General features: G+C 38.3%; 1 protein-coding gene across 1 annotated transcript in view; it reads left to right on the top strand.

The window, feature by feature from the left end:
• LOC128659741 (gastrula zinc finger protein XlCGF26.1-like) overlaps positions 1 to 3,272 on the top strand; it is a 7,713-nt gene extending 4,441 nt beyond the window's left edge. Inside the window, exon 2 of the mRNA XM_053713320.1 lies at positions 899 to 3,272. Within this exon, the coding sequence (XP_053569295.1) occupies positions 899 to 2,466 (1,568 nt within the window). The 3' untranslated portion in view covers positions 2,467 to 3,272. The remainder of the gene's footprint in view (positions 1 to 898) is intronic.
• Positions 3,273 to 13,762: the final 10,490 nt, after the last annotated feature.

Here is a 13,762-nt window from a genome sequence, read left to right as displayed (position 1 = left end):
TACAGTGAGTATTATTAAACTAATAAAGTTTTTGGCTGTTTATATAAATCAAACAACCACACCCTCTAAAAACATCTCACACTGATTATTAGTATGTGAGGATTAAGACATCATGTTCTCACCCAACTGGTTAAAGGGACACTAAACCCAATTTTTTTATTTCATGATTCAGATAGATCATGCAATTTTAAAAAAACTTTCTAATTTACTCCTATTATCGATTTTTCTTTGTTCTCTTGCTATTTTTATTTAAAAAGCAGGAATGTTATGCATAGAAGCTGGCCCATTTTTTTTGAGAACCTGGGTTATGCTTGCTTATTGGTGGGTAAATGTAAGCCTCCAATAAGCAAGCACTATCCATGGTGCTGAACCTAAAATGGTCTGGCTGCTAAGATTTACATTCCTGCTTTTAAAATAAAGATAGCATGAAAACGAAGAAAAATTGATAATAGGAGTAAACTAGAAAGTTGCTTAAAATTGCATGCTCTATCTGAATCTTGAAAAAAAAAAATTTGGGTTCAGTGTCCCTTTAAGCATGAGCCGGACAGGGCTGTATGTGCATTTGCTTGTGCAATGTTAAATAAGGACAGTGGATGCCACCTCTCCTGCCCAGAATTGATGTACCTGTTCCCTGGCTGAGAACATTATCCACACGCACCTGGTTTAATGCGGCCCTATAACTTGTTTTCATCAGTAATCGGTAATTTATTTTACTGTGATGTAGTAATGTTTACATTCTGTCTCATCCTTTTTAATTTGTGATTTATAGGTAAATAAATTTAAAAATAAAAAACGAAAGACATTTTTTAGTATAAAAAAAAATGTTTTTTATTGAGATAGATTATATTATAATGAATAAACATTCTTATTTTTCTTTATTCCATTTCTTTTTATGTAGACAAACACTTGAATACTTCATATCCCTCCACTACAGGAAGCATCAGAATGATACCGCAAACTCCAAACGTCTTAGACACCAATGACTGTTCACAAACATTGAGTAAATCACAGCAGATATTTAAAGAAGATGGTGAATTGTCAGGAACTGGACAGCAATCATTATGTACAGAGAGTAATTTAGTCATCAAACAAGAGGACAACATTTATGACTTATCTAGTGAAATTATTATCCCAGAAGATAAACCACACACATTTACTGAGTTTTCAAAACATATTAAAGAAAGGAAAAGTCTACAGTCTAACCAAATGATTCATACAAAGGAGCAACCTTTCAAATGTACAGAATGTGAGAAAAGCTTTAGATGGAAGTCTCATCTACTAGAACACTGCAAAATTCACACAGTTGAGAAACCACACACATGTACTGAGTGCGGCAAATGTTTTACACGAATGGAAAATCTGAAAAGTCATGAAAGGATTCACACAGGGGAAAAGCCGTTCACTTGTACAGAGTGTGGAAAAAGTTTTACACAAATAGGTAGTCTGAAAACTCATGAAAGGAGTCACACAGGGGAAAAACCTTTCACTTGTACAGAGTGTGGAAAAAGTTTTACACAAATAGGTAGTCTGAAAACTCATGAAAGGAGTCACACGGGAGAAAAGCCTTTCAAATGTACAGAGTGTGGAAAAAGTTTTACACGAATGGATTTTCTGAAAACTCATGAAAGGATTCACACAGGAGAAAAGCCTTTCACATGTACAGAGTGTGGAAAAAGTTATACACATATAAATAATCTGAAAAAGCATGAAAGGAACCACACAGGAGAAAAGCCTTTCACATGTACAGAGTGTGGAAAATATTTTACACAAAAGAGTCAATTGAAAAGTCATGAAAGGAGTCACACAGGAGAAAAGCCATTCACATGTACAGAGTGTGGAAAATGTTTTACAGAAAAGGGTGAACTGAAATATCATGAAAGGAGTCACACAGGAGAAAAGCCTTTCACATGTACAGAGTGTAAAAAAAGTTTTACACAAAAAAGTGATCTGAAAAGTCATGAAAGGATTCACACAGGAGAAAAGCCGTTCACATGTACAGAGTGTGGAAAAAGTTTTACACAAAAGAGTAATCTGAAAAGTCATGAAAGGAGTCACACAGGAGAAAAGCCTTTCACATGTACAGAGTGTGGAAAATGTTTTACACAAAAGAGTAATCTGAATACTCATGAAAGGAGTCACACAGGGGAAAAGGCTTTCACATGTACAGAGTGTGGGAAAAGTTTTATACGAATGGATCATCTGAAAACTCATGAAAGGAGTCACACAGGAGAAAAACCTTTCACATGTACAGAGTGTGGAAAATGTTTTACACAAATAAGTAGTCTGAAAACTCATGAAATGATTCACACAAGAGAAAAGCCTTGCACGTGTACAGGAAAATGTGGAAAATGTTTTACACATAATTGTAGTCTGAAAAAGCATGAAGGGATTCACACAGGAGAAAAGGAGAAAAGCCTTTCACATGTACAGAGTGTGGGAAAGGTTTTACATGAATGGATTGTCTGAAAACTCATGAAAGAATTCATAAGGGAAGAAACCTTTAACATGTTTAGAAAGTGGAAAAAAGGTTTTTATTAAAGTCAGGTATCACAAAACACCAAATATTTACACACAAAGAAACGTTATACACTTTTGTGTACAACCTCTTTACAATTATCCTCTCTAGGACAAACTCTCTAAATAGAAGCATCAAAAAGGATCCTATTGTAAATAATACTTTCTTAATCCCAGTTATAAAAGCCCCATATTGGAAAAACTCTCCTGCTCTCCTGTTCCTCTATATATGTGCACCTCAGTTTCTCTCATATCAGTGTGGTAGAATCCAAACACCACACAGGAATATACAAATCTGTCCTCATACTGATAAGTTTACACAACCATTCACCACCAAAGCACCCGCAGTGTTATTTATTAATATGCCAGTTTTAGGAGTTGCACATTTTGATTTACATAGGGGAGGAAATAATTATATTTACAGAATAAAGGAGTCTTTGAATGAATAGAGTGTTAGAGAATTATATAAACAAGAACATCAGTCTCAAATGATTGACATCTGGGAGATATATTCAATGTGCACATCATGTGGATAAACCATTTCTTATAGCAATAGATGCTTAGCATTGTACATGTTATATACCAGATGAATTACTGAGGGGAAACTGATTTTTAACCGGTACATTTGTGTGACCCCCTAATTAGGGACTACGTTCTTCCCAAATAATAGACACACATCATCTGTTGAGGTAAAAAGGCTGCAGCTTGTTTTATTAAACAACATAACTTAACATATAAATAAATATTTACATTTTTTACTCTGGTATTCTGCTGTTTATTTTTAGAGTGTTGTTGTATACATTACTATTGTTCTTATTACATTGTGTTACATTTGTTTTGATTGAGAGCGCCCCCTTGAGGATTGGTGTGCTTCCACACACCATATCTATATATTTTGTATTTTCTAACATATAAATAAAACAGATAAATATCCCCAATAAGAGAATTAACATTAACACCCACGGGGCTTGGCAAGTAACCCATTGTACCTCCGTTCCAAAGGTCTCCCTAGGAACCATAATAGACCTCTCCTGCATAGCAGGTGGTACCCCAGCAGAACTCCACAAACCACCAAAGGCAAGTCCCCCACCAAGCTGCGACAGTAATAGTATATCTAAAACATGCCATAATCCCAGGGAGGGAGGGAGCTTCTCACCGTCAAGTCCGGATAGAAGATGAGCCTACTTCCTGTTCACTGTCTCTTAAGGACTCCCCTGTGGCCCACCCCTTAACCTCTCTCTCACCCCATCTTACACACTTGCCCTGCTCTGGGGTTAAATGCCCTTCCCAAATAGGCATGACCCCCTAATTAGGGACTATGTTCTTCCCAAATAATAGACAAACACCATCTGTTGGGGTAAAAAGGCTGCAGCTTGTTTTATTAAACAACATAACTTAACATATAAATAAAACAGATAAATATCCCCAATAAGAGAATTAACATTAACACCCATGGGGCTTGCCAAGTAACCCATTGTACCGCCGTTCCAAAGGTCTCCCTAGGAACCTTAATAGACCTCTCCTGCATAGCAGGAGGTACCCCAGCAGAACTTCACAAACCACCAAAGGCAAGCCCCCCCCACCAGGATGGCTTACAGCCGGACCCCGCCACTACCGAAGGCCTTTTCAACCCCTTCCCTCAAGTTAAAATTAAACAAATGGAGCCTCACCTTGTTTAAAATGACCCCATCTCTTAAAAAGAAGCATTTGCCTGACTCTCCTTCGAATTCCACATGTCATATAGACACCCCCCCATTCCTTTCCACAAACTTACTCAATATTCTATTGACTTTTCTCCTAGAAGCTTCTAGCCTTCGCATGTCCCAGGCTGCATGCCAATTTAGCATAGGCACTATCTCTGACCACACCACAATTATCTCAGAAAAAAATGCTCACAAACGGAGCAAATCCCTTTTAACGCCTTCCAGCAAGTCTTTTTTAGAGATGAAGCCCAAATCATTAACACCAGCATGGATCACCAACATACACGGGGACTGAATAATCTAGTGTATTCCACCACCTTAACAATCACCTGGTCCCACCTTCACCCCCGGAACCCAAACCACCGGATTCGGACTGTCTCGCCATCCCTGGGGACAGAAAAAAGATACTACAGAACCAATTAATTTCGAATATAGGATTTAAAACTACTAGAAGCCCACCTCCCAATCCTTTTTATCCTTGCGTCTGACATACCCAACGTTCTCGCCTCTGTTACAGCCCCAATTCGGAAAGAGTGAGACCCAAAATCAAGTTGCTGCAGTCCCAACAGCCCTAGCACCTTCCTAAAAAACAATATAAATTAAAAATGCGATAAAGTGTCCCCGTTCCTATGAATAAACAAAGGGCCATCACCCATCGGATGCACTTGCAGGAACCAAGCCACCGACTCCACTGGGCAACATGCCCTCTATTGCCCTAAGGCTAATCGCTCTCCCCTGACCGTCCTGATTGGTCTTAGACCGCCTCAGCCATATTTAAATTTCCCGCCCTTGAATCCACACATAGCCCCGCTGAATACCCCCCATCTCTTTTAGTCACTCCTACCACCTCTGACACCCGAAATGCCGCAAAAAAAGGCTATAACATACGCGGCCCGGAAAAGCACCACTTCCTACCTATCCATGCATGCTGCGTCCAGTGTTCCCACCACCCTTTGCAACAACGAGAAAATGACTGGTCTCCTTGAGTCCGGCACTCTTCCTCCCCTACACAAACCTCTGGCCGCCATGCGCACCACAAAAGATTTAGTAACATCCTCCCAGCCCAAACATTGGCATAACAAGGCGATTGCTGCCAGCCTTCGTTTCACCATTCCCTTCAATACCTTCTGTCTTTTCCACTCCGCCATCCAACCCAATAGTACCGACAACCAGCTCCAGGCCGTAAGGGCCCCCCGGCCCCTTTTAGCACCACACACCATTCTTTCCATACCTGCAAATAAGCCTTCCATGTGGACCCCGCCAAAGCCCCTCGTACCATCTTCAACAAGCCAAGATGTCCACCTTCCACAAGTCCCCTGGGCACTGCATCCCCTCCTCCTCTGCCAGTGGAGCCAGCTCCCTGAATCTGTCCCACTGGAAACAGGAAAGAGCATCAGCAATCCCATTAGACTTACCAGGCACATGCACAGCCTTAAACAGCACATTACATCTCAGGCACACCAGCACTAACAAACGTAGGAGAACCACCACCAGGGGGGAGGATGCCGACAACGAGTTAACCGCCAACACCACTCCCATATTATCCGAGTGAAACATAACCTTCCTGTCCCACAGTAAACCTGGCCAAATAGTCAAGGCCATACAAGAAATCCAAAGGTGAGTGACAGCAAACAAAAGTTTATTGGAAAACGTTACACAGAGACAGGTAGCAGCGACGTTTCGGAATAAGTTTCCTTAATCATGTTCACAAATAAAATAATTTCATTCTATATATATATATATATATATATATATATATATATATATATATAGTCATATACCACTAGGTGGCGCTAAACTGCAATTTTTCTATTTAACCCTATAGGTTTCAATGTATCAAAGTGGATATATTACAAACATAAAAACCATGTAACAGTTCTAACAGTTTGAAAAGCCATATTATATATATATATCAAAATTCAGCATATAAATACTCTACCAAGATCACATAGTATTTACATGTGTAATCACAACCTATTAAATATAAAAAAGGAAGGTACATATTTCATAAAAAGACAGAAAGGTCCCAATCTCTATTGAGAACATTAGGTTCAAGAGTTCCTAATTTAAAAATCCAGAAAGCCTCACGCTGTTTTAACAGCTGTTCTCTATTACCCCCCTCTGCGAGGTCTAGGTACACTTTCAATAATTTGAAATCTTAACTCATTTATAAGATGACCCATCTTAATAAAGTAATGTGCTACTGGGGCTTTTTTTTATTACCTGTCCTAATACTACTCTTATGTTCTATAATTCTATCTTTGATGTTTCTTGTCGTCTCTCCGACATAGTCACGCCCACAAGGGCATTTGATCATATATACAACAAATTGAGTATAGCAAGAATGATAGCCTCTAATGCTAATTTTTTCCCTTTTACTGGATGGTAAAAAAATGAGCCTTTATTACAGCAGGAGCAATTAAGACAGGGGTAACTTCCTTCTTTTTTATTACCTATTACACTTTGTATAGTAAATTTACTAGGGCCAATATCAGCTTTGATAAGCTGTTTCCTCAAGCTTAAGCCCTGCTTATAAGATGGCATAGGGGGGGATTGAAATTCAATAACCCCTGGATTACATTTAGTTAAAATAGGCTAATGTTTTTAAATAATTTTCTGTATAAGGGCTGATTGTGCATTATATTCTGATACAAAGATAATACGAGAATTATTTTTTATCTTATCTTTCTTTTTACTCAACAAAGTTTCTCTAGGTATTGATCTGGCATATTGTATTTCTCTATCAATTAATGCAGATGGATAGCCTCTATTAAGGAATCTATTCCCCATTTAAGTCTTAATTCTAGTACACTTTCATTTGAAATAATCCTGCGGGCTCTAAGGAATTGGCTACGGGGAAGGGCCTTAAGTAAAGAAGGAGGATGAGCACTTTTATAATGAAGTAAACTATTTCGATCTGTCTCTTTTCAATAGAGATAAACTAATAATAAATGCCCATTTTTAATAACTTTGGTATCAAGAAATGAAATACAATCCTCACTCCATATTAACTTAAATATAATGCTACCAGTAGCACCATTCAGATCATTTACAAAATCACATAGGGATCCAACGTCGCCCCTCCATACTCCAAAGATGTCATCGATATAGCGCCACCAACAGGCGCCATACCGATGAAATCCGGAGTTAGTGTATACAAATCTTTCTTCAAAAATGTTCATAAAGATATTAGCATAATTAGGGGTGACGCTGGACCCCATAGCAGTGCCATGCATTTGCAAAAAGTAGTCGTCCTCGAACAAAAAGTAATTGCAGTAAAGAATAAGTTCTAATAGTTGTGATATAAAATCAATATGTTGCTTAGAATATTTATCATCAGAGCTTAATACTGCTTTAACAGCACAAATTCCACTTTCGTGAGCTATTGAAGTGTAGAGACTCTACGTCTAAGCTGAACAGGATATATTTATCAGATTCTAATACCAATGAATCCACCTTTCTGAGAAAGTCACTTGTATCTTGTAAAAAAGAGTTTGAATTTTCAACATATGGTCTAAGTATTCGATCCAGGAAAATGGATACATTGGTTAAAATAGAGTCTGTACTCGCCACCATTGGGCGCCCAGGGGGTTCCAATATATTTTTATGAATTTTCGGTAGTGAATACATTACAGGCGTGCGAGGATGTTCTACTAAGAGATAATTAAATATATCTTTATCTATTAAATTATTATTTAATGCTACTTGGCAAACCTGTTTTAGCTCTCTTTGAATATCAAATATTGGATTATAAGACAATTTTTTATATACCCCTTCAGCATTAAGTTTTTGTCTGATTTCATTGGTATAATAATTTCATTGGTATAATAATTTTTTTACCATCCAGTAACAGGGAAAAAAATAGCATTAGAGGCTATCATTCTTGCTACTGTATACTCAATTTGTTGTATATATGATCAAATGCCCTTGTGGGCATGGCTATGTCGGAGAGTCGACAAGAAACATCAAAGATAGAATTATAGAACATAAGAGTAGTATTAGGACAGGTAATAAAAAAAGCCCCAGTAGCACATCACTTTATTAAGATGGGTCATCTTATAAATGAGTTAAGATTTTAAATTATTGAAAGTGTACCTAGACCTCGCAGAGGGGGTAATAGAGAACAGCTGTTAAAACAGCGTGAGGCTTTCTGGATTTTTAAATTAGGAACTCTTGAACCTAATGGTCTCAATAGAGATTGGGACCTTTCTGTCTTTTTATGAAATATGTACGTTCCTTTTTTATATTTAATAGGTTGTGATTACACATGTAAATACTATGTGATCTTGGTAGAGTATTTATATGCTGAATTTTGATATATATATATATATATAATATGGCTTTTCAAACTGTTAGGAGAACTGTTACATTGTTTTTATGTTTGTAATATATCCACTTTGATACATTGAAACCTATAGGGTTAAATAGAAAAATTGCAGTTTAGCACCACCTAGTGGTATATGACTATATATAGAATGAAATCATTTTATTTGTGAGCATGCTTAAGGAAACTTATTCCGAAACGTCGCTGCTACCTGTCTCTGTGTAAAGTTTTCCAATAAACTTTTGTTTGCTGTCACTCACCTTTGGATTTCTTGTATGCTGTTGGAGCCTGGAGTGAGGCCCCTGAGTGAATTTGCATGCTCCTGACCGCTGCTGTGCTGGACTGAAATTTGTTTGTTTGGATATTTCTCTTCACTCCCAGTCCGTTGCACCTAGGTCAGTGGAAATTTATTCTGAGAAAACAAATATGGACACTACACAGAATGAACTGAAAACTTTCTCCTATACTGACTTGGAAGCCGCTAGAATCACGACCTTAACTAAAGGCTCAAGAGATTTCTTAAAAACCACCCCCACTGAATCTACAGCTAAGGATTTTGAAAAACTAAAAAAGAAAAGATTGACTTACGACTTACACACTTCAACTTTAGCAGAATATCACAGAGTAAAGCGTATCCCTAGAGGATTACGGATAAGTGCTAGACCTACACTCATGCAAGAAAATGCTACTTACTGTGATAAGTTTGAGTTAATATTGAACAAGTGCTCTATGGACTTGATGGTGTTAACTGTCGAATGTCTCACTCAAGAACTGAATGAACAAGATACTAAACTTGACGAGATGGAGGACGCTATAAAAAATACATTACTGGCTGATGAATCAAAGAAAATTCTTACACAAACCAATGCGAATATTGTGGAACTTAGAAAAATAATAGAGGATCGTAAAAGAGTGAAATTTGCCAGAGAGGAAAACGATTACTCCGAAAACTGGGTATACAGATGGAGGTATGATCCGGAAGAAACATCACGCAGATTCACTTCCGGTAAGCCCAGACGCCGTAATCGTTACCAGGCAAGGAGCGGCAGCAGCTCAAGTTCGTCTGGCACTTCTCAGGGGGACTTCGAAATAGAGCACGGAGAGGAGGGAGGAAACACCGACATTGTAAAGGGAAAGCAGTCCCGACAGCTGAGATCCTCCAAGCACAAGTAGATGTTATCGGTGAAGATGAAACTGGCATTATTGAGGAGAATGTGGTGAATATATCTAATATAGACTTGTCTCAAGATGAACTTTCCACTCTAAATAAGGGCTTATCATTTTGTCCAAAAAGAGATTGATTTTTTTCAGTTAAATAAAGACCTATATCGTTTTTTTTGGAACTTAAGGTTAAAATCATTTATGGTTAATACTGTACATCCTGAACCCACTAGAAAAACTGATAATGAGAAAGCTATATTTACTATGTCAAAACTTAAGTTAAAGAAAAAAAGCACTTTCATCCCTCCTCAAAATAGCCACAGTGTTGAGACGTATATCGAATTAGTTAAAATAACTTAAATAAAAAATCTGTACACCATTCTCCATATAAGAGCATTATTGATAACACTTCTTATTTCTCTAAAAAATATGTATCCGCTGTTAACTCTATTAAATCTAAAACTGACATGGTTTTGAAAAGGGCAAATAAAGGAGGAGCAATCGTGGCCCTAAATAAATCTTATTATACCAATGAAATCAGACAACAACTTAATGCTGAAGGGGTATATAAAAAATTGTCTTATAATCCAATATTTGATATTCAAAGAGAGCTAAAACAGGTTTGCCAAGTAGCTTTAAATAATAATTTAATAGATAAAGATATATTTAATTATCGCTTAGTAGAACATCCTCGCACTCCTGTAATGTATTCACTACCGAAAATTCATAAAAATATAGTGGAACCCCCTGGGCGCCTAATTGTGGCGAGTACAGACTCTATTTTAACCAATGTATCCATTTTCCTGGATCGAATACTTAAACCATATGTTGAAAATTCAAACTCTTTTTTACAAGATACAAGTGACTTTCTAAGAAAGGTGGATTCATTGGTATTAGAATCTGGTAAATATATCCTGTTTAGCTTAGACGTAGAGAGTCTCTACACTTCAATAGCCAACGAAAGTGGAATTTGTGCTGTTAAAGCAGTATTAAGCTCTGATGATAAATATTCTAAGCAACATATTGATTTTATATCACAATTATTAGAACTTATTCTTTACTGCAATTACTTTTTGTTCGAGGACGACTACTTTTTGCAAAAGCATGGCACTGCTATGGGGTCCAACGTCTCCCCTAATTATGTTAATATCTTTATGAACATTTTTGAAGAGAGATTTGTATACACTAACTCCGGATTTCATCGGTATGGCGCCTGTTGGTGGCGCTATATCGATGACATCTTTGGACTAAGGAGGGGCGACGTTGGATCCCTATGTGATTTTGTAAATGATCTGAATGGTGCTACTGGTAGCATTAAATTTAAGTTAATATGGAGTGAAGATTGTATTTCATTTCTTGATACCAAAGTTATTAAAAATGGGCATTTATTATTAGTTGATCCCTATCGAAAAGAGACAGATCGAAATAGTTTACTTCATTATGAAAGTGCTCATCCTCCTTCTTTACTTAAGGCCCTTCCCCATAGCCAATTCCTTAGAGCCCGCAGGATTATTTCAAATGAAAGTGTACTAAAATTAAGACTTAAAGAAATGGGGAATAGATTCCTTAATAGAGGCTATCCATCTGCATTAATTGATAGAGAAATACAATATGCCAGATCAATACCTAGAGAAACTTTGTTGCGTAAAAAGAAAGATAAGATAAAAAATGATTCTCGTATTATCTTTGTATCAGAATATAATGCACAATCAGCCCTTATACAGAAAATTATTAAAAAAACATTGGCCTATTTTAACTAAATGTAATCCAGGGGTTATTGAATTTCAATCCCCCCCATGCCAGCTTATAAGCAGGGCTTAAGCTTGAGGAAACAGCTTATCAAAGCTGATATTGGCCCTAGTAAATTTACTATACAAAGTGTAATAGGTAATAAAAAAGAAGGATGTTACCCCTGTCTTAATTGCTCCTGCTGTAATAATATGTCTAAAGGCTCATTATTTTTACCATCCAGTAAAAGGGAAAAAATTTAGCATTAAAGGCTATCATTCTTGCTATACTCAATTTGTTGTATATATGATCAAATGCCCTTGTGGGCATGGCTATGTCAGAGAGACGACAAGAAACATCAAAGATAGAATTATAGAACATAAGAGTAGTATTAGGACAGGTAATAAAAAAAAGCCCCAGTAGCACATCACTTTATTAAGATGGGTCATCTTATAAATGAGTTAAGATTTCAAATTATTGTACCTAGACCTCGCAGAGGGGGTAATAGAGAACCGCTGTTAAAACAGCGTGAGGCTTTCTGGATTTTTAAATTAGGAACTCTTGAACCTAATGGTCTAAATAGAGATTGGGACCTTTCTGTCTTTTTATGAAATATGTACATTCCTTTTTTATATTTAATAGGTTGTGATTACACATGTAAATACTATGTGATCTTGGTAGAGTATTTATATGCTGAATTTTGATATATATATATATAACATGGCTTTTCAAACTGTTAGGAGAACTGTTACATTGTTTTTATGTTTGTAATATATCCACTTTGATACATTGAAACCTATAGGGTTAAATAGAAAAATTGCAGTTTAGCGCCACCTAGTGGTATATGACTATATATAGAATGAAATCATTTTATTTGTGAGCATGATTAAGGAAACTTATTCTGAAACGTCGCTGCTACCTGTCTCTGTGTAAAGTTTTCCAATTAACTTTTGTTTGCTGTCACTCACCTTTGGATTTCTTGTATGCTGTTGGAGCCTGGAGTGAGGCCCCTGAGTGAATTTGCATGCTCCTGACCGCTGCTGTGCTGGACTGAAATTTGTTTGTTCAAATAGTCAAGGCCACCAGTAACGGAACAATTCTAAAAACACTAAGTTCTTAGTCAGTCCTCCCACCTGCCACCCCTCCGGCCACAAATCCGAGCATCACTTCCCCCCCAAGGTATGCTCCAAAACCATGAGCTCCCAATGCATCTGTGAACAAGTGTACATCCAGATGCTCCCACCCCACCTGTTGGATTAAGGACCTCCCGTTAAATTCCTCTAGGAATCTCAACCAGATCATCAGATCCTCCTTCAACGCTTTAGTAGAGCGCACATGGTGGAAAGGCTCCTTTACCCCAACCGTAGCCAGAGATAACCTCCGGCAGAACACCCTCCCCACCGGGATGATTCTGCAAGCAAAATTCAGCTTCCCCAGCAACGATTGCATCCCCCTCAGAGTCAATTTCCTCTGCCCCAAGGCCCACCGTAATGCGCCACACAAGTCGGTCACTTTGTCCTGAGGCAGGCTACATTACATTTTCACAGAATCAATGTGTATTCCTAAGAAACTCAGTGCAACACAAGGACCCTCCGATTTGGCCCCCACAACTGGGATATCGAAATCCCTCGCTACTGCTTAACCACTGGCATGCATCGCGGCCAGGAGGGCCCACAAACAGGAAGTCATCCAAATAATGGACCACTGAACTCAACCACGAAACACGCTTAACAACCCATTCCACGAAACGGCTAAATTTCTCAAAATAGGAGCATGAGATTGAACAACCCATCAGTAAACATAAATCAATAAAAAAGTTTCCGGAAAGCTGCCTCATCATCAACCTGCCTGACCAAAGCCACCGCATCATCAAATGATGCGTATCGAACCACAGCCAGTCCTGGGTCGATACCATCGTTCACCGAAGAACCCTTCGGGTACAACAGGTGGTGGATCATCCGAAACTGACCCTGTGCCTTCTTTGGGACCACTCCCAGGGAAGACAGCCTCAAGTTAGGCAAAGGACAAGTTGCAAATGGACTCGCCATTTGCCCCAGGGCAAATTCCTTCTCCAATTTTTCCCGTACCACTCCTGGAAATTCCCTGGTGGACTTCAAGTTCCCTTTCCCCCAGCTCCCTTTCACTTCCCGAAAGGGAATGGGGAAACCCAAGCTAAACCCCGTTAAGAGCAGCTCAGCATCCCCCCGTTTTCTCCTGACCCTAGCGTACTGCCATAGTCATGGGACCATCCTTCTGATGTCCACTGGCGTCCGGGCCCTGTACACCCACCTCCCTGAGTCTACCTCCGGCCTTTCCTTTTCTGAAGCATTTG

This window comes from Bombina bombina, chromosome 5, assembly GCF_027579735.1.
Source record: "Bombina bombina isolate aBomBom1 chromosome 5, aBomBom1.pri, whole genome shotgun sequence".
NCBI lineage: Eukaryota > Metazoa > Chordata > Amphibia > Anura > Bombinatoridae > Bombina > Bombina bombina.
The sequence above is the reverse complement of the archived record's forward strand: the minus strand, read 5'-3'. Positions and strand labels throughout refer to the sequence as shown.